Source organism: Triturus cristatus, chromosome 11 (assembly GCF_964204655.1).
Source record: "Triturus cristatus chromosome 11, aTriCri1.1, whole genome shotgun sequence".
Lineage (NCBI taxonomy): Eukaryota > Metazoa > Chordata > Amphibia > Caudata > Salamandridae > Triturus > Triturus cristatus.
In genome coordinates this window covers 644,709,382-644,733,955 of record NC_140594.1, presented here as the reverse complement: position 1 = coordinate 644,733,955, position 24,574 = coordinate 644,709,382, and the positions used below count along the sequence as shown (strand labels likewise).

The following is a 24,574-nucleotide window of genomic DNA, read 5'->3' as shown; positions in this document are numbered from 1 at the left end:
TGAGAGGGGAGAGGTTGGACGCGTGGAGCTGGATTAGTAATGCTCCCATTCAAGGAGTTCAAAGGAGGAGTAGAGGGTCTACTGTCCAAGTGAGGAGGGAGAGAAATTCTAGGAAATCAGAGTTCCGGGGAATGTCAATGAGATTAGCGGTGGAGGCAGGTTGTGTATGTGGGTGTGCGACGGCGGAGGGGGAGCGTATAGTGACAATAAGGGGGAACGAGTTTATAGGATTGGTGACGACGTTGGCCATGGGGATGTCACGGGGGTTGTCAGTGAGGTAATCGGTGGAGACCGGTTGTGTCTGTGGGACATCGGAGGGGGAGTGTGCAGTGGTAGTAGGTGGGGGAGTGACCACTGGATTGGAGATGACGTTGGACATGGGGGGAAGTAAGGATCGGGGGAAAAGAGGTAATTTGTGAGGGAGGGTTCAGATTATCAGGGGTCGAGCGGAGAGTGCCTGTGGGGATTTCGGTCGCGGGAGGGCAGAGGTTAGAGTCTGAGCTGTCAAGATCTAGATCGGTCTTGTGGTGTTTGTTAATTTTGAGTTTGTTGTTCCCGGTGTGCACAGTAGATGTAATAGTTGTGGGTGTTTGGCAGCGGAGAGTAATGATAGGGGTAGTGTGATTATAGTGAGTGATGGTGGATGTCCATGAGTTGAAGAGAGGTTCTTCAGGGCAGGGAGATTGGATCAGTTCCACGTTATTAGTAAGGGTGATGGTGGGTTGGGGAGATATGGTTTGACGGCTCAGTTGAGTTAACGAGGAAAGAAGTGTGGGAAGTGGCAGTCAAAAGTGGTGAGGTGTGGGTCGGTGGCCTGTATGAGAATGGTTCCAGTTCTGTAGATGGAGATGGTGAGTTCCCCTTTGAAGGTCGGGGAGATGGTAGTGGAGATTTTTTCACCATAGGGAATGATTACTGACTTGGCGACTTGAAGGTGAAGAGAGAAGGTGGTTTTCCATTTAGCCGGGCGATTTGTGTATTAAATGAAGTTCGTTTTCGTGTTGCCATTGGTCGCTGTGTGGCAGTTATCTACAATGAGTGCTTCCGGGTGTTGTTTTAGAGTACTATGCTTGAAGTTCTTTTTTGCATTACTGGTCATTTTGTCTGGGTAGTTAATGGACCAGGAGTTGGGTCCGTAGCGCACAAGATTCGAGTTTCGGGTGGAGTAAGGTGGGCGCATGGTTGAACGGTAGAATTACGAGATACAATCAGGACGCAGGCCGAAGAAGAAATGCCGAAGCACAGTCCGGAATCAAGCATAAGGCAGGGTGGTAGTTATCATACAATTATATGCAGGGTGAGAGTGCAGTGCTCTCAAGCCTTGGCGAGAACCTCAAGCGAATTCCAGGTCCGCACCTGGACCAAGTCTCGACAGGCACTCCAGCCAGCCGAGCCCTCACCCATCGGCAGTGTCACCTGGGCAGGGATGTGGAATTCCTATAGCCCGGCGCCCAGGACATATTGTTTGGGGTCAAGGGCAACACGTTTTCATGTGTATTTTGTCCTTGGGACAAGTAGGCCCAACCCCCTGCAGCACAAACTTTTTGGCTGCCAGTTTGCACCACCACATTATGGTTCAGGGAAGGGCACTGTCTGCAGTTAAGGTAATATTTTTGTCCATATGTTAATGCTGTTCAAACTTGTATTTATGGTTCATTAATTGAAAGCCTTTATTATTAGGGCGAGTGCTCTAAGTAAATGTTGTAGGCTCTGACTGCACTACTGACAGTGGTTCCAGCATAAAAAAAGTGTACACATGTTTTCAAAGTTTAGCAATATGAGGCTATGTATAATGCTCCCAGAATGCTCTCTGATTTGATGCAAATATTTGCAGAAGCTTGAAAGCAATTGATGATTCTTTGCTTTCAAAATAAAATGTTCGTAAAAAAAGGAAAGCAGGAAAAAAACACTTTGCTAAACATCATCATTTGGTAACATGTGTTGATGCATGCTAGTATTTCCCAAAAATATTCATAATGGAAAATCAGTGTAACCAGTTTCAATAAGATTATGGGAAATAAAAATAAACAAGCACTGGCAAAGCCAGTAGGTCTGACATTTGTGGTCAGCTTTTTAGTTTTGTCAATGTGTGACTTCTTTTGGCATGGTTTTTGTAAAACCTTATTGGTGTGGAAGCTGCCAGGCCCTCACCATTATACCAAACATTGGCAAAAGCAAAAATAGTTTTTGGTCTCAAAAAGCACACACTGCCACAGTAGTCACTGGCACTGAACAAAACTACTTTGTGTGCCAATATGCTCCCTGTGAAAGAGTAGAATGTTGTCACTCACAGTGAAGCCAGCCGATACAGAGAGAGACAGAATTTTAATAAATACAGGTGGTCATGGTCAACGCCAGACCAAATTAGGGGCCCAATTATTAAAGAAAATCTCAAAAGTGCACTCATGGTATATGTCCTTGTATCAAGGGCGTTACAACAAGACTGATTTGCATATGGCCATGTCTGAACTGGGGTGGTGTAGTGGGCAAAAGAACGATGGATTTAACCCAGATCTCTTGACTGGGGGAGAATGTATGCATTGCCAGCATTCCGTCCATCATTTGTTTGTTGTAACGCTTGTATCAAGGGCAGCAATGCGGCTTTCATAAATACCCAAGAATTTACAGAAGTAGGACAAGAAATAGTACTCCTAGAAAAATATTTGTGAACTGCATTTTAGCATGAGCAAATATGCATTACACATGCTCATGCGAAAATCTGTCTTTGCAAGTTCACTTTCCCTCTAACCACTTTTTTCCCCAACTCTGGAAGAAGGTTGAGGTCTGCCATTGTCATTTCCAACATTTCTCAGTATGGGAAAAGATTAGAGAAGAGTTGTTGAAAACCCTTAAAACAAGTTAGTAGGTTTGCACAAATTCAAAAGGGTTTTCTAACCCTGGAACTATTGCTTACTATTACCTTCAGCCCCAGTATGTAGATCTGTGGAAATGTGGAAACATAAGGGGATTGCAAGTATTCAAACACTACTATGGTATACGCCCTGGCATAATCAGAAAGGCTATATCATAGCTCTTATATAATGAGATTGCTGCCATAATTTGTCTCCACACTACATCGCACCAAAGGGACAAGTGGGTTTTGATACAGGACAAGTAGATTCATGAAACAACCTGCCCCATGGACAAGTAGATATTTTATTAAATTCCACACCCCTGCCTGGGCCACACTCGAAAACAAAGGCCCAGCCTCTCCTTGAGCCGCATTCACCACCATCGATCAGGGATGTGGCGAAAACCAATGACCTACCGGGGCACCTCTCCTGTCCCTTCTTGAAGCGTCCCAGCCACTGGCAGTGAGTCCTCATTCAGATAGGTTCCCCAGCATGGGTTGAACGTTCCGATATCGGCTCGGGGTGGTTCGATGTACGCGATGCGATGCCAAACAAGGACTACAGCTCGCTTGAGCAATCCTCAGCCTCGGAGCTCCCTCCTGGAGCTCCTCACGGTCCGGCGGCCATGGTGGATAATTTCACTTCCGATTGTGTATCTAGACGGAGGAGGGCATTCTTTGTGTTTTGTATTATGTTCCTGGGTTGTGGTAAGTGTATTGTATGCATAGTTGCCAAAGCTGCAAGAGGTGCATTCTTAATGAGAGATCTTTCTGTGGCTAGCCAGGCCGGTTTGTATGCTGGATTGTTAATAAACCAATTGGATCCCTGCTTGCAGAGGTATGCTGTTTAATAGTTCCTGATATTGGGCAAGCCGAATCCACCTTTGTTTTTTGATAGTTCAAGTTTCTTTAGTGAGATTCTGGGCTTCTTCCCTTGTCACAGGAAATTATTAAAGGATTTATCCATTTTGTTTAAAAAGTTCTCAGTTAACATCATCGGTAGCATACTATTAAGATAGTTACCTAATGGCGTAACCATCATTTTTAAAGTTTCTGCTCTGCCCCACCAAGAGTGGAATTTAGGTGACCATGAGTTAAGAAGTGAACTCATTTTTTTTAGTTAAGGTTTTCTCGTTGGTGTGTAGAGTAGTTATTAGATCGTTTGTAAATTCGAGCCCTAAGTATTTAATGCACCCTTGTTGCCACGCTAGTCTGGATGAACCTAAGATGTCTTTATTACCGCATTGGTTGAGAAGTTTAACTTCTGACTTATCTTTAAGGGAGTATCCAGAAACCTCTGAGAATTGCAGGATTGACTTCATTAGAGCTGAGATAGAGGAAGGGGCATTATCTGTGATGATAAGCGCATCGTCAGCATATGCCGCCAGCTTGACAGTAATATTCTCAAAAGTGATCCCTGACATGTCCTGATTTTCTCTAAGATACTGTAGAAAAGGTTCAAGTGCAAGGAGAAAAAGTGGAGGAGAAAGTAGACAGCCTTACCTGGTACCTTGCATTAGATAGAAAGAGGAAGAAATTATACCACCCACTCTGACTCTTGCACTCGGTTTGTAGTACAAGGCCATAATCATTTTAATCAGCTTGTCCCCTAGGTTAAATTTCTCTAGAGCTCTGCGTAGATATCTCCAGTCCACCTTATCGAAAGCTTTTTCGGCGTCTAGTGTGATCGCCACAGTGGGTGAGTTTATTAATTTAGCTTTTTCGATAGTGTGACACAGTAGTCTTGTGTTGTCACTGGATAGTCTGTGCTTTAGAAGGCCTACTTGTGAGGGGTGTATCAGTTTTGATATGTTTTGTTTAATGCGTTTGGAGAGAATTGAGGCATAGATCTTGCAGTCCAATTTATCAGCGAGATCGGCCTGTAACCAATTAATGGATGTTTTCTCTTCCTCTGTGAGAAAAGGTGGTTTAATACTATTTAAAAATGTTTTGCATTTTGAGTGGTTAACTTTGGTGTTTTCCTCATATAGTTTCTGATAGAATATCTGAAATCTTTAAAGAATTTTATCAGGATCTGTAGTAATCTTATGGTCCTTGTCTTTCATGGAATTGATGGCATATTTTTTTGAAGTTTGAACTTTAGGTAAGACGCTAGTGGTTTGCCAGCCTTATTAGAGTCACAAAGTTTAATGCTTTTCTGTTTATTAATCCAGATTCCAGCACGTGTACTAATAATTTTATTGTATTCGTATTTTTTATTTAAGAGTGTACTAAGAGTATTGCTGTCTTTGCTAGTGGAATGTATTTTTTCTAGGTCTGCAATTTCTCTCTGCAGCTATGTTAGTTTGGAATTGGCTTCTTTATTCATGTTGGACCTTATCGTAAGAATGTCACCTCTTACTGTGGCTTTTAAAGCCTCCCAACATGTGAGGTCTGAAGTTTCACCTTCCTTATTCTCTAAGAGAAAGTTACAAATAGAATCTATAATGGCTTTAATGTTATCTTGAGAGGAAATGATTTAATCGTTGAACCGCCATAGTGGTTGTTTTTTCCTTGATGTGTGGTCAGTAATGGAAAGCGTGATGCAGGAGTGATCCGATATTACCCTAGGCTCTATTGTGGATTGGTCTACTTTACTTATCGCATTACACGTGATCAGGATGTAATCAATGCGGGAATATGATTTATGGAGAAAGGAGTAAAATGTGTATAGTCCCTTTCCGAAGGGTTCTGAATTCTCCCAAGCATCTATTCGATTGAATTTTGCGCAGATTTTTTAAAGTGTTTTGTGTGATTTGTTCGGGGGTAAAAGGGAACTTCGAATTTTTATCCAAGTGCGGATCTAGAGGGAGGTTAAAATCGCCAGCTAGTATGATGGTGGCTGTATGCTGAATTTTTTCTAGTTGTGTAAATATCTTCCCAAAAGGATGTGTCGTCTTTGGTAGGTGCGTATATATTAATTACATAGAACTCAGTGTTGTTTTTGATTAATTTCGTGATACACCATCTTCCCTGTGTGTCCGATAGGAAAGAACTTAGGGTGATTCTGGAGTTTTTGCCTATTAAGGTTATGACTCCACTCTTTTCTCCAAACGCCGCCGAAAAGGCATCATCCAGAAATTGGTGACTTTAAAATTTTAGGGATTGTCTGTCATCAAGTTTTGTTTCTTGTAAGAGGAAAACATCACTTCTTTGTCTGTTGAGGTATTCAAGGATCTTCCTTCTCTTAACTGGATGGGTGATCCCTTTCACATTGAAGGATATTATTTTAATGGATTGGTTTGTTCCAGTCATTGTTATGTGTTATGTGTTGTGTCTGGTGATAGTAGTGATCTCTTTTGACTTCACCTGCTTGGTGAGTGTCACTCGTGTACGGTCGCCCAAGATCAATAGTGTTGTGAATGCGGCAAGCGCCATAATGTGTTTCTTCCCTCTGGATGTGACATTCAAAACTAATAAGAAGGGGGGGCGTGGCTTGGCGCCGACAGGAATGGCCGCCTAACCTCGGAGCTCCGCCGGAGCTAGGGCTCAAACACCCGTGAAATCCGCCTGCAAATCCGGCCATTGGGGAGCGGAGCGCAGATAAAGACGTCGGAAACGCTTCTACACCAAGTAGCCCCTGAAATCGTTGCTGGCTCAGGAATCGGCGACCGTTGGAGGCGTGCGGGCCGATGGTGTCGGGGGGGAAAGGTGCGGCGCGCGCGAGGCCGCGAGAGCGTGAGGACGAAGCACGGCCCAGCCAGCGGCCCGCAGCACAGGGAGAGAGGAGCGCTGAGATTTACGGGCGCTGCCGGAGGAATCGCCAGCAGTGGTGAAGCAGGGGAGTCTGGTAACACCGTCCGGTGAACTCCGCCCTGACAGAGCCTGGAGGTGAGGCGGACCTCGAGTGAGTACCGGCCGGAGGAGCGGCAGCGAAGAGGGTGGTGGCCCGCAGAATCCCCTCCACCGGGCGGCGGCAGACTGGCGGGGCCCCTGGGTTGTGTGAACGTGGAGAAGGGGGGAAAACGCGCAGAGACTACAGCTGCAAAGCGGTGTGTGCTGCACTAGGCGTACAGGAACAGCCGGGGAGCGGCGCCGCAAGCGTCAGTGGCCTCGTCGGCCCACGGCGGGCAGCAACGGACTGACGAGAATTGCCCTGCACCCCCCTCGCGCTGTGATCTGCGCCCGGGGGTGCGTGATTAGCCGCTGGAGGGCCCAGGGGCGGCATGTGCCAGAGTGTCCCGGATGTGCACCAGACTGGCCGGACGGCTCATTCCCCGGCCCACCGCATGATCTATGGTAGCGAGGTGGCAGTGAGGAGCCCCACACAGCTCCCCTAAAGGCCGCTCCGGGGCGAAACTGCGATAACTGGGACTACAACCTGTGATAAAGCGACCTGGCTTGCACTGGGTGAGCGGAAAGGGAACAACCGGCGCCTGCGGTGGAGGGATCCCACATTCATTACAAACAGAGCGGTGGGGTTGCATGAGGCACACCATTGAAGAGGCTACATGGTGACCGCCTGGTGGGAGCACACTCGCTCTAGACAGAAGGGGTTGCCCGACCGAAAGCCTGCGCGAGAGCCATTGGTCTAGATTGGCGGGCTGCACAGCGAAGGAGACACGGCGTGGCAGTGGTGGGGCCGCCGGAGGGCCCCCAGATTTCCTGAGAAGACATGAGCGTGGTAGTGATCAGTCAGCGTCGCGGCTCAAGTCGGGGGCGGAGGAGGAGCAGGTGGTGGACCAACTGACGCGGAGCGGCTGATGCCGGGAAGCACACACTGGCCTGACACCTTAACCCAGCGTCCGGACCGGACGGCGGGAACGTGGCGGACACCTGCGCCGGGAATCCTCCGGTGCGGCGCCAAAGTGGTAGGAGGAGGCAAGAGGACCGCCCACTCGTAGCCCGCTGGTGGAACAACCGTGGAGAGCTGGTAAACCCGATAGCGACGCCATACCTGGATTAGTGGAGACGGAGAGCGGCCTGGACTTGTATCGGCGGTGAACCTGCTCCTGAAGGGGCCTGAAGGCGGGAACTGGGGAGGCCGGGACGCAGAAGGAAGCCGGCCACCGGCCCCGGTACAGGCATGAGGCCTAAACACAGCTCCTCGGTGCAAGCCAACAAGCTAGACCAATACGCGATCCCTAAAGTGTCCCAGACGTCCGAAGAGGGGCAGGATGGCCGACAAGGGGAGTCGGAGCCGTCGTTGCAGTCCATCATGGCGGCCATTACAAGTTTGGGGACCACACTCGAAACAAAAATGGACAAGATGTCAATTGAAATGAACCTTATGAGGGCTGATATGCAGAAAACAACGGAACGGGTCAAAGAAACAGAATCAAACGTCCCTGAACTTCAGACATCCACTAAAAGGCTGGAGGAGAAAATAAATGCTTTGACCCACCAACACCGCCAAATGGCGGCGAAGCTCGAGGACCAGGAAGGCCTCCCTTCGCAGTAACGTTAGAGTGGTGGGGGTTCCGGAAGGACTGGAGGGGCCGAGTGTAGACCTCTTCCTGGAGGACCTTTATATTAAATCACCTCAAACCACAAAGACTCTCCTCGCTCTTCACAGTGGAACGAGCGCACAGAGCGCTGCTCCCGAAACCGGGGGCACCTCCCAGAACGATCATTGCAAAAATCCTGAATTATAGAGACCGGGATGCCATCCTACAGGCCGCAAGGGTCAAGGGGGACGTGCAATACGAGAATGCTACTATCCGGTTCTTCCCAGACTTCACTCTTAAGGTCCAACAAGAGAGGAGGTCCTTTGAAGGGGTGAAAGCCGCCCTGTGGCAACGCGGGATCAAATACATGATGTTCTTCCCGGCGAAGCTGAAAATTCTTGTGGACGGAAAATCACTCTTCTTCACAAGCCCTCAGGAGGTGCAGGACTGGCTGGAAGAGAAAGCGAACCTTCGAAAGTGCACCAGACATACCATGAGAGGGATGGAACCTGAGAAGCGAAGGGTAACCTCAGCGGGAGACGAGGTTGCACGTGGACTACGTGCAGAACGCACATGGAGATCCCGGTCCAGCAGTCCGGCTCGGGCTCCGCCAAACCAAGACTCTGACCCATAAGCCTTCTGCTCTCCGCTTTGAAGAAGACTCCAAAATCGTAATGTACAAAAGGGGGGATGCTATCCAAGGGGGCAATAGGGGGTGGGCCCTGGTTCCTAAGCGATCACAGGACAACCCTGAAGGTTAATTTAAAACACTGGAAAGAGCAGATGCATGGCCGAGCCAGAGATACATACTACCGAAGGGGATGCACCGCTTAATGCGGAGACGGACACTATAGGGGTGCACAGACGTAGCTCTTAATTCCCCACCTGGCAAACACTCATTTCACCACGGGAAAAGGGCCTGGGCGGCCGGGATCGGCTGCTATCCACTTCCCCAAGACATAGTTGTTCACGAACTAGGGCGATAGGCACTCTGCTGGTTGGGGATGTGGGTAGTTTGGAACCTACGTGGCAGGGTAGCAGGGAGGGGGGCGGAGATGTTGGGGTTGGAATGTGTGGGGTTCGTATTTGTTGGGTCGTTGAGAATGGAGGGGAAGGGAGGTAGTGGGGGTTGTTGTTGGTCAAGTACATATACAGCATCAGACACACGGTCGGGATACTTGAATATTGAAGGACGCCGTACACCCTGTTTTCCACGACACACTTGCAGTGGGATAAAAGTCTTAAAATTATAAGTTGGAACGTTAACGGGTTGGGGGACAAAATAAAAAGAAGTATTGTGCTGCAATACATTAAACGACAGTCCCCTGACGTCGCACTACTACAGGAGACACACTTAATGGGAAACACCTGTAAGGCACTCAACAGGTGGGGTTACAAAATGGTAACACATGCGGGGTTCACAACGGGGTCCAGAGGGACTGGGATCCTGGTGCGCCACACTTTCCCCTTTGCGGTTCAACGCTCATGGGCGGACCCGTTAGGGCGCTACGTCGCGGTCGCAGGACAATGGGAGGGCTGCACACTCATATTAGTTGCAGTATACATTCCGCCAGGTTTGCAAGCACAATCCTATAAAGATCTGGGTCCCTTTTTATTAGGCCTACCTATGGGGCACCTCGTGATTGGAGGAGATGTTAACTCTGTGGTCTCCGGGGATTGGGATAGGCATCCTCCGCGGAATATAGGAGTGGGACAACAGTGGCTCCCCCAATTCATCGATGCCTTTGGCCTTGTCGACATCTGGCGAAAACACCACCCCACCAGCAGAGGGTACACTTTCTTATCGGGAGCACACAATACCCTGTCTAGACTTGACTACGTTCTTGCCCCGGTACAGACGGAGATGACTACGACGGAAATTACACACCTACCTAGGGGCATCTCGGACCACTCACCAATATGGGCCCACCTCACAATAGGGGACAAGAGAATCGGAGGCTTAGTGCCGATAAACCCATGGCACCTTAAAAGCCCAGAGATTAGAGCAACACTGGTACAAGTCCTTGAGTAATACTTTATAGATAATGAAGGCACGGTGGACTCACTGTTCACTCTGTGGGAGGCATTCAAGACAGTCCTTAGGGGCAGGCCCTCTCACTCATAGCGGGTAGGCGTAAAGAAAAAGAAAAACAACTGACTGATATTGAGCGCGCAATCAAGCGACTAGAGGAGAGAATTGGCCGGGACCCTGATGATGAGAGCTCCCACCAATTGCAAATCAGGGCAGCAGAATATAAAGCCATCGCTACAGAAGCGGCGAAAACCCTTGCTCGTGACAGGGACGGGCGTATATATGACCAGGGCGACAAGGCGGGCAAACTCATAGTTTGGCTGGATAAAAAAGAAAGGGAGCAACGGGTGGTGCCCGAGCTCATGAGCACTTCGGGTAACATCCTAACCGGGCGACACAGCGAGAGAGCTTGCCTTGTACTTTGAGCGAGTGTACCGGAGACAGTCTGACCTCACGGAGGACGACTCCACTGACTTCTTAGCAGACATTCAGCTGCCCACCCTAACAGACCGGGAACGAGACCAAATGGAAGACGATCTCACGTCAGAAGAGCTAATCAAAGCTATAGGTGATCTCAAGGTGGGTAAGGCATTAGGACCCAATGGCCTCCCTATCGAACTATACAAGCTTAAACCAGATAGGATAGCGCCATATCTGAAAGCCATGTACTATGATAGTCAGAAGAAGGGGATATTACCTAAAGATCAGCGCTTAGCCACTCTGGTTGCGATTCCCAAACCAGGAAAACCAAAGGAGGAGTGCACATCGTATAGACCTATATCACTCCTTAACGCGGAACCCAAAATACTAGCCAAAGTCTTAGCCAACAGGCTCCGTACTGTCATCACCAAACTCGTGCACCCTGACCAGTCGGGCTTCATGCCTCACCGCAATACTGCCCTCAACCTTAGGCGCCTTCACGGAGTTCTGGGGCGTAGCCCCGGTATCCAAGAGGACGCCATGGTGGTTTCGTTGTATGCAACCATGGCGTTCGACACCCTTGAATGGGCTTACCTCTTTGCAGTGCTAAAGAAATTAGGTTTTGGGCCCAAGTTTATAGGGTGGGTGCGCCTCTTATATGCCGAACCGCTTGCGAAAGTGTCAGTCAACAACAAGACGTCAGAGATATTCACGCTGGGTAGAGGTACGAGACAGGGCTGCCCTCTGTCGCCGTTGCTATTCGCTCTCTCTCTTGAACCGCTTGCGGCTTGGATACGCAGGGATGTGGCCATCCGTGGACTCCGGTGGGCTGGGAGGATAGGATCTCGTTATATGCGGATGATATACTGCTTTATCTATCTTCCCCGGCGCGTTCCATACGAGTGGTGTTAGACATATTCGCCAGTTTCGGAAGAAACTCTGGGTTTCGTATTAACTGGAGCAAGTCATTGATTTACATGCTCCACGGAACAGCCCCCTCCCTCCCAAGAGAATGCACAATTCAGATAGCGGAGGACGGTTTCCGCTACCTAGGGTTATTCATAACCACTGACGGCAAGAAACGATACGACAAAAACCTGATACCTCCATTGCAAAGGCTCCGAAGAGATGTAGAGGTCTGGAAGAAGTTGCCCCTGTCCCTACTTGGGAGAGCGGCCCTCTTCAAAATGATGGCTTTGCCTCGATTCCTCTATGCCCTTCAAAGCTACCCAGACATGGTACCGCAAGCGTTCTTTAGGGAGGTCGAGTCCTTACAGAGAGACCTATTGTGGGATAGTAGGCCCCGAATTGCGCTAGGCAAGCTCACATTGGGGTGGTATGATGGAGGTATAGCCCTTCCAGACATCAGGAAATACTATTGGGCAGCGCAACTGGCTGCAATAACCAATGCCAGTACGGAAGTGGAGAAGACCCAGCGTACGGAATGGACAGGTGGTTGCTGCCGGGGGGTGACTTCACGAGAGCCCTATATTCCAGACCTACTAGGTATCAGCTCACTGGCCCCACTAAACACGCAGTCCAGATATGGCACGTGGCCACCAAAGCCCTGGGATGGGCCAATAAACTTACATTAGCAACCCCCCTCTGGGATACAGAGCAGCTGGGTACTCTGGGGCGTAGCAAAGGCTTTGCAAAATGGGACCTCATCGGCATTTCGCACATTAGGGACTTGTGGGGGCGGGATGGAGTGGTGACGTTTGCTACACTGCAACAGACGTACGAAATGGCGACGTCAGAACACTTCCGTTATACACAGATAAGGCATGCCCTGCAGGCCACCATCCGACCCGGCATGGGGCTCCCTGAGGCGTCCCCACTTGAGGATAGACTGCTTGATGGGCATTTGCCAGACAAATGTATTTCTCTCACATACAAAAAGCTTATCCATCACACCCCTGAACCCCTCGCGGCACTCAGGGAGAAATGGGCAAGGGATGGTCTGGAAGTGGACGATGAGGAATGGCAGGAGGCGCTCTCCTCACCCAAGGAGGTGGCTATATCGGCAAAGTTAAAACTAATACAGCATTTTACATAGAGTCTACCTATCGGGGACCCAGCTGATCCACATGGGGAGTAGTACTGACGGGCTTTGCAGGAGGGGCTGTGGAGGGCAGGGTGCATTCCTACACGTGCTCTGGGAGTGCCCAGTAATTCATGGCTTCTGGCGGTGCACATTAAAAGTTAAGAGTCCAGTGTGGGGGGTGCCATTGTTGCCTGAGGCCAAGGGATGCCTTCTGAATGTGTGGGAGCCCACAGATTTAACCGTGCACGGGAGGTTGTGGGTCACACTTGGGCAGACGGTGGCAAAATGCAACATAGCGCAACTGTGGGGGGCCGCCGCGCCACCTACGTTAAAGAAATGGAAGAAAGATATGGACTGGTGCATGATCCGCGAGAAAACCGTATACGTTGCACGGGGGTGTCCCAAAAAATGGGTGGCGATTTGGACTAAGTGGAATGCATACCGGGGGGGGGGGATATGTGAACCAACGGCTATCTCGTCACCAGAGGACCACTGTACAGTGTAAATTACAATGTATGTTATGTAACTCTGCCCGCTACTTTGAAGAGAATGTACCGACACATGTGTAAACTGATGCAACTATACTCTGTGAGACATGAAGCTGTGTAATATGACCACATTTTTATGTTCAATAAACAGAGTTGTTAAAGAAAAAGACTAATAAGAAGAGTATGAGGAGTAAAGTGCAAGAGAGCATAGAAAAAATGTACTGCGATCCCCTTACACCCCGACCCCACCCCTTACAAAACCCCTCACCCACCCCCCTCCCCCCAAACTAAGCTTAAGAACATGGCAATTAGAGGAAGGACTGCTCCTTCGGGGTACTGATTGCTTTTTAAAATGTTATCCAGGCTTCTGCCGTGTAGGGTGTTAGGATTAAATGATTAGTTTTGTTGTAATTTTAAAAAAATGGTAATTGAATTCTACACCGTTCAGACACAGTCTTAGACTGGCAAGAATTTTGTTCAGTTGTGCTGGATGTTTTTTCTGACAATAACATTTATCAGCAGCAGACTGCCAATGGGAACATTTATACACTCTCTGCAGTTTTGCGATATTTGACCCTGTATTTTGACTGAGTCAGAACGCAAGTTCTCACTTGGCAAATGTTTCATTGGGCAGAGGTACATAATTAGCATTTGTGTACATCTTCACCACCAGAGGTGATTTAGAGAATGTTTGCCAATTTGCCCCTGAAGTTTCCTTTATTCTTTCAGCAGTACTAGTGGGGAGTGGTGTCACACAGTGATTACACTACCAACAGTGATTTATAGATTGTGTGCCAGCTTGCCCCTGATGTTTCCTTTATTTTTTCAGCAGCTCCAGTGGAGAGTGGTGGCGCACAGTCATGGAGAGCTCCATGGTAGTGACTTCTCAAGAAATCCTGCACCTTTCCCCAGTGTCTATTCTTTCAGGAAAGCAGAGTGACCCAGAACAGAAGGGATGGAGCAGCTCTAGCCTTAGCGATTCCTATGAGCTTAGCAAAACATTCCCCAGAGTCCAGAAGCACAGGAGCTGGAGGAGACCGCTAAATGACCAGCGCTGGAACAAGCAGAATCTCTCAGGTGCAGAATCTTTACAGCTAACCATTTATTTGGGATTACACCGATTTTTGGGCTATCTAGCACTGGGGCTTGCTCCACTCCAGGACAGCAGTAGAATATTAGTTTTACATTAAACTTTTGACCCCTAGCTACTGAGGACTGCTCATAACCACATGGCTCAACTAGTCTACCTTTTCACCTGCCTGTAGTTACAACATAGACTCATTTGCTTTGAAATCTGCTGCTATTCTCACACTGTTATTGCATGCCCTTTTTAGGTCTCGCCTGAGCTAGCGTGCATGCGCTGCAAGGCTTCTAGTAAGGACTTTCAACTCAAGACCACATGCTCGTGCGTGTGCTTTTTTTTTCCCCTCACTGCTATTGGCCTTTGCGTGCGTCTTCCTAAGAAAGACAGCACGCAATTGGCAAAAGGTGGGTGCATGTCCCGCCTTCTCTCTCCCCTGGCCTAGGGAGCTCGGGAGCGAGCAGCAGTGCGGCCGGTGCTGTATGTTTTTAATTGGCAGCGGCGCGCCGTTTGTTTCTCCAATTAGCTTGCTTTTTTCTTGTTTTCGTTTCGCATCCGCACGCGCAGGGGCCATCTGTTTTTTTCTTGTTTAGTCAGGACATGTGTGTAAGCATGCCTTTACGTTGCCCCTTCTGTTGTGTCCCTTTAGATTGGGGCAGCCTGACCCAAGAGGGCCGCTCAAATCTCGCACGGCTATGAAAACGCTCACCATCACGTCCGCAGCATCCCACCTCATGCCCTTCTCTTGCACATAATTGCTTCCGCTGCCCTGTCCATTCTCTCCCCCACCACACCCTGCCTTAACTCTCCATTCCCACAGTAACATGTACGGAGCTGCAGTGAGCCTCTCATTCAGCCAATGTTTGTTTCTCATGGAAACAAACATTTGTTACAGTCTTTGTGTTTCTATGTGAAGGGAAGCTCTGGTAACAAGAGACCCTTCATTGTAATTATGTGAGACTTTATATATCATAGAAGTGATAGAAGAAGGCTATGTTTGTATTGAAACAAAAACCGGATTGTAATGAAGGTCGGGTCTCCAATACTGACCGCTGTTTGCTTTAAATGTCTTTGGCTCTCAAGGGCTAACCCAGTTTTCCTTGCGCTATCACGTTAAATTCAAGCATATCCCTATACCGGGCAAGGATGAATGATTGAGTTGGCCTTGCCAGCAACCGTTCAAGTCAGTGAGCCACCCGGTTTCCTAAGGAAATGCAATTCGATTTAATGCTTCCAATCTCACAGTGAGGTGCAGCCAGTCCTTAAGCTAATTGTTTCCCATAACGCTGAAGCATGCAAGAAGAAGACGGACCGCTAAGCGCTGTAATAAACGTACATTAAGATAGAAACTCAGTGGCACTCTTTTTTTTCATCCTTAGCAGTGTACGTGTATCGAGAGTGACATCTGTGATATGAAACTTGTATAGGTTAGACAATCACACACACCATCCTCTGCAGTAGGTGCACTAACCCACCTAGCCCCTTCAGTGAAATGGCCGTTGTGGTTTCGGGTGGAACAGCCACCGGAAGGGTGAGATGTGACCTCTCCAATTTACTGCAGCCCCGATGAGTGGTGTGGGTAGAGGTTCTCTTGCGCCAGCTCATTAAATCTAGACATATTGCCTATGTCAATGTTTGTTTCGTCGGGGAATACTTGCTGCAGTTTACCCTGAAGCAGGGATGACAGATGTGTCAAAAGAGTGCCGATGGCATGATCATTACTGTGTGCAGCTGCTCCATGCTGCCAAGGGCCGGAGGCTTCTGAGCACCAGGGTTCTCTGGTTTTGATTTCGCAGCATTGCTTTTTCTTCCACACCCTACACTTCACTTTCTTTATCTCACTCTTGTTGGTTCTTTTGCGTCCTCGCTTTTTCCATTTGCCTCTATTTTTTAATCTCCTCATCCTTCACCTTCATCCCTTTTCTCTTTCGCTCTCTGTCTCCCTTACCTCGGGTCAAAATCAGATGATTAAATATAAGTCTCGGCCCCCAAAAATGAGTGACATTGCCCACCACTGTCAAACACCGGCACATATTAAGCCCTGACTGTGGGCCACTGCTGTAGGGTTTGCTCCCCTCTGTTTTTCTGACATCTGCTACAATCCAGTTCTAGGAGAGAAACCAAGCTCACCTGATTAGTAGAATCTTTATACATTCAGTGATGTGTTTTGTAAGGCAGCCGTTTCCACATACTATAGTTTCTTAAAGTAACAGTTCTGTTGATGAAAGACAAGAGATGCACACAGACAGTAAATAAAGAGTGTTAGATTCTAATGGAGCAGTGAGAATGTGCGCTGTCCAAATGACCAGAACATGACATGTATTGAAATGTAATGGTGTGGCTAAGGATTAGTAAACCATGTTGAATATGTGTGGCGGTTATTTTTTAATCCCCCCGCCTCCCACCTTCAGTCCAGCTTAGCCTCACCCTGTGTCAGGACCCATGTCAAAAGACCCAACAATGCTTGTTTAATAGGTGCTACCTCTGCTATTAGTAGAAAAGGACATTGCTGGTCTTGGACGGAGCTGTTACATTTACTCTCCTCAAAGATGTCCAGTTGCGCTTAGGTCAGCACCTCAGCTTCCAGACTTTGAGCTTGAGACCCTGAGCAACGCTTAAGGCTCGCGCTCACCCACAGCTGATTACACTTCACTAGAGCCATTGGTGGGAGGAGAGTTTCCAGTGCGTTCCGTGTTTCCTAGAGTTAGAGTAGGTTAGTTTTCACGTTTCGTCGTTCGACGGTAGGGTTAGAATTAATAAACCTGCGTTGGGCCTCTTAGAAAGCATTTAGAATATTTATTGCTCAAGTCTAAGTGACCTTCGCAACCCTCCGGTCACATTTCTGAGCGACTCGCCTTGAAGACACAGAAGTTTCCACTCACACAAGTACCAAGTCAGAAAGCAAAATATAATTGTGGTTTAAAATGTATAGAGAGCATTTCCAGAAATTCCTGTTCCACTTGTTAATCACTATTTCCGTGAACCTGCAAAATAAGGTGTTAGTTAATTATCTTTACTTCAGAATCTAGAAGGTTATAGAGTATTCCTTCAGCTATAGAGTTCACTCATTTAGGATTATTCAATTAGAAGACGCTGCGCTATAAGTAATTGGTAGGTAAGAGTTAGTTACAACACATCCATAGAAAAATAAGCTTGGCATGTTCAGACATTAGTAATTGTTTTAAATTATTAAAGGTGATAAGAAGTGAGAAAAAACCTGTGCAACCCAATTTATAGAAGAGAGGCAATAGCTCAGTCTTCCAGGGGTACGTAATACTAGTGGTAGAACATACATAAAAGATTAGCAAGGATTGTTTTAGAATTAGTAATGGTGTTATTTGTGTTGCAGTGCCCAAACTGAAAACTGCGCAATAAGCACGAAAAGTGGCGGTTCAGAAAGGACTCCCAAGACTAGAAGACAAAGCTGTCTCTTCTTTATCCCATTCCTTCATTCTCCTTGGAAATACTCTTGGGGAGCGTGGAGGGGAACTCAGGGAGGCATTGGGAAAATACTTCATTCTGCTTCTGTGAGGAACCAGGAAAACTTCAAGTAAGACTCTTGACACCCTGCCCACCTTGGGCCTCACCCTGCTAGGTGTATTTTTTTCAGTATATGAGATCGGTTACGTGCAACCCACTGCAGTTTCATTTTTTTCTTAAATTTTGGATGCTCCATCATAGATGCAACTGTCGAACAGGCAGCTGTCTTAAACTTCTGGCATACATTGGAGAACCGGTCATGGCATTTAGTAAACAAGCATTGGCATAGCCAATAGGTCTCGCTTTTGGGACCTTATAAGTATTTAAGTTATGCAGCACAATATCCTTGGTGCAACAACATCAACTGTTGCATGGCTAGACACTTATGAGGTCCCAAAGGCGAGACCTATTGGCTATGCCAATGCTTGTTACTTTTCTCGTTGATCTCATGGACTAACTAACTGCATACTTATCTCTGAGCACTGGAAGGCAGTAGCCTCCTCAAACGGGACTTCCATTTTGCTCTGTCTGAAAAGGTTTACTGTTCCGTCTTACAAGCTTACAATTTAATTTGATTGGTGCACCACAGTTCCAACTGATGCTAGGACTCCCATGGTTAACAGAACACAACCCTCAAATTGATTGGGAGAAAAGATCAATTAAAATGAATTCAGATTATTGCAAAGAGTTTTGTTATCATGGCAAGGATCAAGTGAAGGAGTTCAGCTTAGCTGCTTGCTTGAGTGAGATTGGAGCATCTGTGTGCGTGATACGTACCAAAGAAGTCCCAGAAGTATACCAGGACTACAAAGACGTCTTAAGCGAGGTCGACGCCGAGAAGTTGCCCCCTCACAAGCCTTACGATTGTAAGATCGAGCTCCCACCAGGGGCCAACCTCCCGTTCAGCAGAATCTACGCCTTGACAGAAAAAGAGGACAGATATTTGAAAGAATATATTCAGACCTATTTGAAGAATGGGTTCATCAGGCCTTTACAGTCCCCAGTCTCTTCGCCGTTATTCTTTGTGCCTAAGAGGGCGATCTAAGGATCTGTATAGATTACCGTGCCTTGAACAGAATCACCATCAAGAACAGGTACCTATTGCCTCTGATCTCTGTGCTCCTTGATCAGGTTAAAGGGGCCCAGATTTATACTAAACTCTACCTAAGAGGGGCATATCACCTGATCCGGATTAGAGAGGGTGATGAATGGAAAACCGCATTCAGGACCAAATTTGGCTTGTATGAGTACCAGGTTATGCACTATGGTCTTTGTAACGCCCCCGGCAGCCTTCCAGTATTTTATAAACGACATTCTGAGGTAGTTTATGGACAAGTGCGCCATTGTCTATATAGACGACATTTTGATCTACTCAAAGTCAGTGGAAGAACATCAAGAACATGTCAGAGGAATCCTAGAAAAGCTGCAAGAAAAACTGCTGTATGTCAGGCTTGAAAAATGTGCTTTCAATGTCCGCTCAGTAGATTTTCTCGGTTTTGTCCTATCTCCAGAGGGGATCACCATGGATACACAAAAAATCAAAGCAGTTTTAGACTGGCCTTCTCCTACGACAGTAAAGGAGATACAGCGATTCATTGGATTTGCAAATTTCTACAGGAGATTTATTCAAGACTTTTCTCAAAAGGTGGTTCCGATAACTCATCTTATACGAAAAGGTGTTCCCTTTTTCTGGTCGGACAAAGCTGAGACTGCCTTTCAGTCTTTAAAAAAGAGTTTTACTTGAGTGCCTATACTCCTCCATGCTGATCCAGCTGAGCCTTTTTATGTGGAAACTGATGCGTCGGATCAAGCAATTGGAGGAGTCCTTTCCCAGAGGCATAAGAAGACAGGCCAGCTACACCCGGTGGCTTACCACTCTCAAAAACTTCTCTCAGTTGAAATAAACTATACAATCACGGAGAAGGAGCTGTTAGCAATTAAATACACCTTCAGGGAGTGGACTATTGGGAGCCCGACATACAGTGACGGTCTATACTGTTCCTAAAAATTTGCAATTCCTGAAGTCGGCAAGAACCCGAACGCCACGTCAACTCAGATGGTCTCTGTATTTTGCAGACTACAACTTTGTGATCACCTATTGGCCTGGAAGCAAAAACGGCAAGGTGGAAGCCTTGTCCAGATTGGACACAAAAGAATAAATAATGATTATAGATGATCAGAAGATCATTCCAAAATCAAAGATAGTAGGAGCCATTACCAACGAAACTTTGAAGGATAAAGTAAGAGAGTCTCTTTCGCCAGAAGAATTACAGCAATGGGTTGTGGAAGATCTGTCTCGAAATCCGAAATGGTCTGCCCTACCAAGGTGGAGCCTTGTTTATACCGAGTTACAAGAGCAAGTTTTGCATGAATGTCATGATCACCCCATGGCTGGTCATAAAGGAATAAACAAGACTGAAGAACTGGCGAAGAGACCATTCTGGTGACCAAGAATGACAAGAGACATCAAGCAACATGTGTTAGGTTGTGGGATTTGTGCTCGGGGGGGGAAACCGACACGACAGTCCCCCCAGGGGTTACTCCAACCACTGCCCATGCCTCCGCATCCCTGGCATACAGTGACCATGGACCTCATTGTGGACCTACCATCCATTCGGGGCTACAGTGTGATCCTGGTTTTTGTGGATGCCTTTACCAAGATGGCCCACTTTGTCCCTTTGCAGGTCACTCCTAATGCTAAGGAATTGGCCACACAGTTTGGTTTACATGTAGTAAGGTTACACAGAATTCCTAAGGTTCTCATTTCTGATCGTGGCACTCAGATCCTGTCCCATTTCTGGAAGGCTTTTACCAAAGGGTTGAATATAGAAACTAGATATTCCACTAGCTACCACCCAGAGACTGATGGGCAGACAGAGAGGGCAAATCAGGAATTAGAGCAGTACCTAAGGCTGTTTTTGTTAGATGAGGAAGGGGACTGGCCGGATCTTCTCTGGGCAGCCGAGTTCGCACACAATAACTCCCAGAATAGTTCCGCAGGTCATTCTCCATTCCGCTAAAATTATGGGCGACACCCAAACTTAAGGATTAGTACTAGTGAAATTTCAGTTCCAGCAGTAAAAGAATTTGTCCAACATTTAAATGAAACCCATGAAACAGCTAGAGAAATCAAAAGAGGTGTACAAACACCATGCTGATAAGAAAAGGCGACCAGAGAATGATTATTCCATTGGGAGTATGGTTTGGCTTAGCACCAGGAATTTGAAATTAAAAGGGTATAGGAAATTGCAGCCCTGCTTCATAGGTCCTTTCCCAGTAGAGAAAAAGTTCAATTCTGTAACCTATAGGTTGAAGATACTTACTCAACTGAAAATTCACCCCGTATTTCATGTCTCCTTATTGAAAGGTGTAACGCCCTGAACGTCTCAGGATCGTTTAACAGACACGATAATGAGGACGCAACCACTTGTGAAGGGTAAGTTATTTTAATGAAGGCACAAATAACACTAAGAATAAACAAAAGTTATAGTCACTGGAATCCTCCAGGCTATGTACGTTACCAGCCCACCGCACGGATGGTCCTAACCGTCCTCTGCATATACGCCGGTCCCGGCGTATGCCAACAGAGGGCAGAAATGAAATGGCCGACAATGCCAATCGGTAGGCTGTGAGGGGCACGAAGAGTGTTGGGGAGAATCGAGGAGTCAGGGAAACACCCAGCCGGGGTCTCTACCTGAAGGGAGCAGCCGCTCAACCTCTTCCTCAGACTGCACCGGGACGCGGAGTCACCTCCTGGTGATGCGTCACCGATACCCCAATCAAAAGTAAGAAGACTGAACCGAGAGCAGCCGCTCGATCGATCCTGTGGACTTCCGAGTCTGTAACGCGGCAAACACCTCCTGGTGTGCGTGACAGCTGGCAGTCCCTGTATCTCTGGTCGGGCTGGGAGTTACGACTCCAACCAGCAAAAGCGCCACTGCGCTTTGACTCAGCCGAGTCAAAAAGCGAAGCTCAATGGTTGACCGGTAGAGCTTCCGGGTCCTTCACAGGTGACGATGGGGCAAGACACGGCCCAGGGAGTAACGACTCGACCTACCTCCGTTCTTGCCTTACTGGAGCACCACTCCGGAACACTGCTCTTCACGAAGCAGGTACGTCGGTGTAAACACAATATCCGACAGCGTTGTACCTCCCGGTTCCTCCCTTTATAGGGCGTGTTTTCCTTGAGTTATGTAACAGCTCTCCTGTTTACATAAGGGCGTGTTTCCTTGAGTTATGTAACAGCTCTCCTGTTTACATAAGGGCGTGTTTCCTTGAGTTATGTAACAGCTCTCCTGTTTACATAAGGGCGTGTTTTCCTTGAGTTATGTAACCGCTCTCCTGTTTACATAAGGGCGTGTTTTCCTTGAGTTCTGTAACAGCTCTCCTGTTTTCATAACCTCTCAACCGCTAAGCATCCTGGGAGATGTAGTCCGTTGTCGCTGGTTACCGTTTTCCTCCCCACGCATGACAGGAATTCTTGACAGTACATCCTCCCTCTCAGCGGCTCCCCATGTGTCCAGCGCTGGCAGGAAAACGCCGATGGAACAAGGAGACCAGGCGCGGAGCATGAACCCCTTCAGCCGGTTCCCATGATTGCTCCTCCGGGCCATATCCTTTCCACGCAACCAGGTACCACAGCTTCCCCCTGCGCCATTTGGACGCCCGTATGCCCAACACTTCATACTCCACCTCCGACTCCACGCATATCGGCCTAGGTGTCCCAGACGGCTTGGAGGGTGCTGGTTTGAGCAATGATACATGAAAGACAGGGTGTATCCGTAATGACTGGGGCAAGCACACCTTCACGTTCACGGGACCCATACACTTGGTAATTCGATAGGGGCCCATGTACTTGGGATGGAACACACTGTTCTTTCGAAACCTCATGTTTCTTGTGGATATCCAGACGTAGTCTCCAGTGCGGTACAGCGGCCCGGGCCTTCTCTTCCTGTCTGCCGCAGCCTTGTATCTTCTCTTGGCCTCTATTAGGACAGCCCTTGAGCGCATCAACGTGTCTTTTATGTGTGCCACCCTGTCCGCTGTGGCGGGAATCCTGTCCTCTCTGAACGGATGTAGAAATGGCAAGAACCTGGGATGATGGCCATAGTTGCTATAGAACGGAGATGACTGTGTGGAGCTGTGAGTGGCGTTGTTATAGGCTATCTCTGCAACCCATAGCAAGTCGACCCATTCGTCCCTGCCCTGGTCCACAAAACATCGCAGATACTGTTTGAGCGTTTGGTTCAGGCGCTCGGTTTGGCCGTCCGTTTGAGGGTGGTAGCTGGTGGACAGGGCGGTCTTAACATGCAGCGCTGTGCACCACGTCTTCCAGAATTGCGCAGTAAACTGCGACCCCCGGTCCGACACGATCACCCCAGGTAATCCATGCAGTCGTACCACATTCTTTAGGAGTAGTGACGCCAATTCCCCGGCCGTAGGGACTCTCTTGCAGGGGATGAAGTGCCCCATTTTCGTCAAGTAATCCACCACCACCAGTATTGCCGTCATCCCCTGGTCTACCGGGAGGCCCACTACGAAGTCCAGTGATATGTTATCCCATGGTCTATCCGGGGTCGGAAGTGGATGTAAGAGCCCTTGGGTTCGGCCATGGTCGGCCTTCATGGTGGCACACGTAGGACACTCCTGTCCCCACCTCCTGACATCCACTCTCATGGTTGGCCACCAGAAATGCCGTCCCATGCTAGCCACCGTTTTTTCAAAGCCCAAATGACCTGCGCATGGAGAGTCATGGCACCAGATGAATGCTTGTTTCCTTAGCCTAGGCGTGGGTATCAATAGGCACCTGCCCTTCAGGGGTATCCCGTCCTTCAGCTGCCATTCTCTGTGACTGAGGAGCCACCTCCGCCATGCGAATGACCTGATCCCTCTCTTTATTCCCCTCAGGAACGTATCCGGTTGGATAACTCCCAATACCATCCTCGGGGAAATGATGGAATGCTCGGTCGCAGGCAATGGTTCCTTAACCGTAGATTGACGGGACAGGGCGTCCGCCTTCCGGTTTTCCGTCCCCGGCCGATAAGTGATGCGGAAGTTGAACCCCGCAAAGAAGATCATCCACCGCAGCTGCCTGGGAGAAAGGTGTCGTGTGGCCGTCATGAACTGAAGATTCCGATGATCCGTGTACACCGATACCACATGTCTTGCCCCCATCAACCAATGCCTCCATTCGGTGAAGGCGTCCTTGATTGCGAGAAGCTCCTTCTCCGCAATATGGTAGTTGCGTTCGGCGTCGTTGAGTTTGCGGGACATGTACGCAACGGGATGAAGCACCCCTGTGTCGTGGTTGCGTTGGGACAAGATAGCCCCCAGCGCCACATCCGATGCGTCCGCTTCCACCACGTAGGGGAGATCCGGATCGGGGTGAGCCAACACCGGCGCCTTACCAAAGGCGCTTTTCAGGGCCTCAAAGGCTGCGTTCGCTTCAGGGGACCAGACAAACTCCTTGGACTTCCTCAGTAGCTGTGTGATTGGGGCCACCAATCCTGAAAATCCATCTATAAACCGCCTGTAAAAGTTGGCGAAGCCAATGAAACTTTGGACGTCCTTCACGCTTTGGGGCACCGGCCAGTCTTTCACCGCCTTGATCTTTCGTTCTGCCATCTCCTGTCCCTCTGGACTCAGCATTACTCCGAGGAATTCCACGGATGTGACGTGGAAGTCACACTTGCTGAGTTTACAAAACAGCTTGTTTTCCCTCAGCTTTTGGAGCACAGCTTTGACGTGGTGTACGTGCTCCTCCACACTGGACGAATAGATGAGGATGTCGT

The 24,574-nt window shown here is 48.3% G+C and overlaps 1 protein-coding gene across 2 annotated transcripts in view; it reads left to right on the top strand.

The window, feature by feature from the left end:
• The window catches only part of PASK (PAS domain containing serine/threonine kinase), a 1,318,755-nt gene that overhangs the window by 8,573 nt on the left and 1,285,608 nt on the right, over positions 1–24,574 (top strand). For both annotated transcript variants that reach the window (XM_085634144.1, XM_085634145.1), the window contains exon 2: positions 14,052–14,299. In XM_085634144.1, the coding sequence (XP_085490270.1) occupies positions 14,052–14,299 (248 nt within the window). The remainder of the gene's footprint in view (positions 1–14,051; positions 14,300–24,574) is intronic.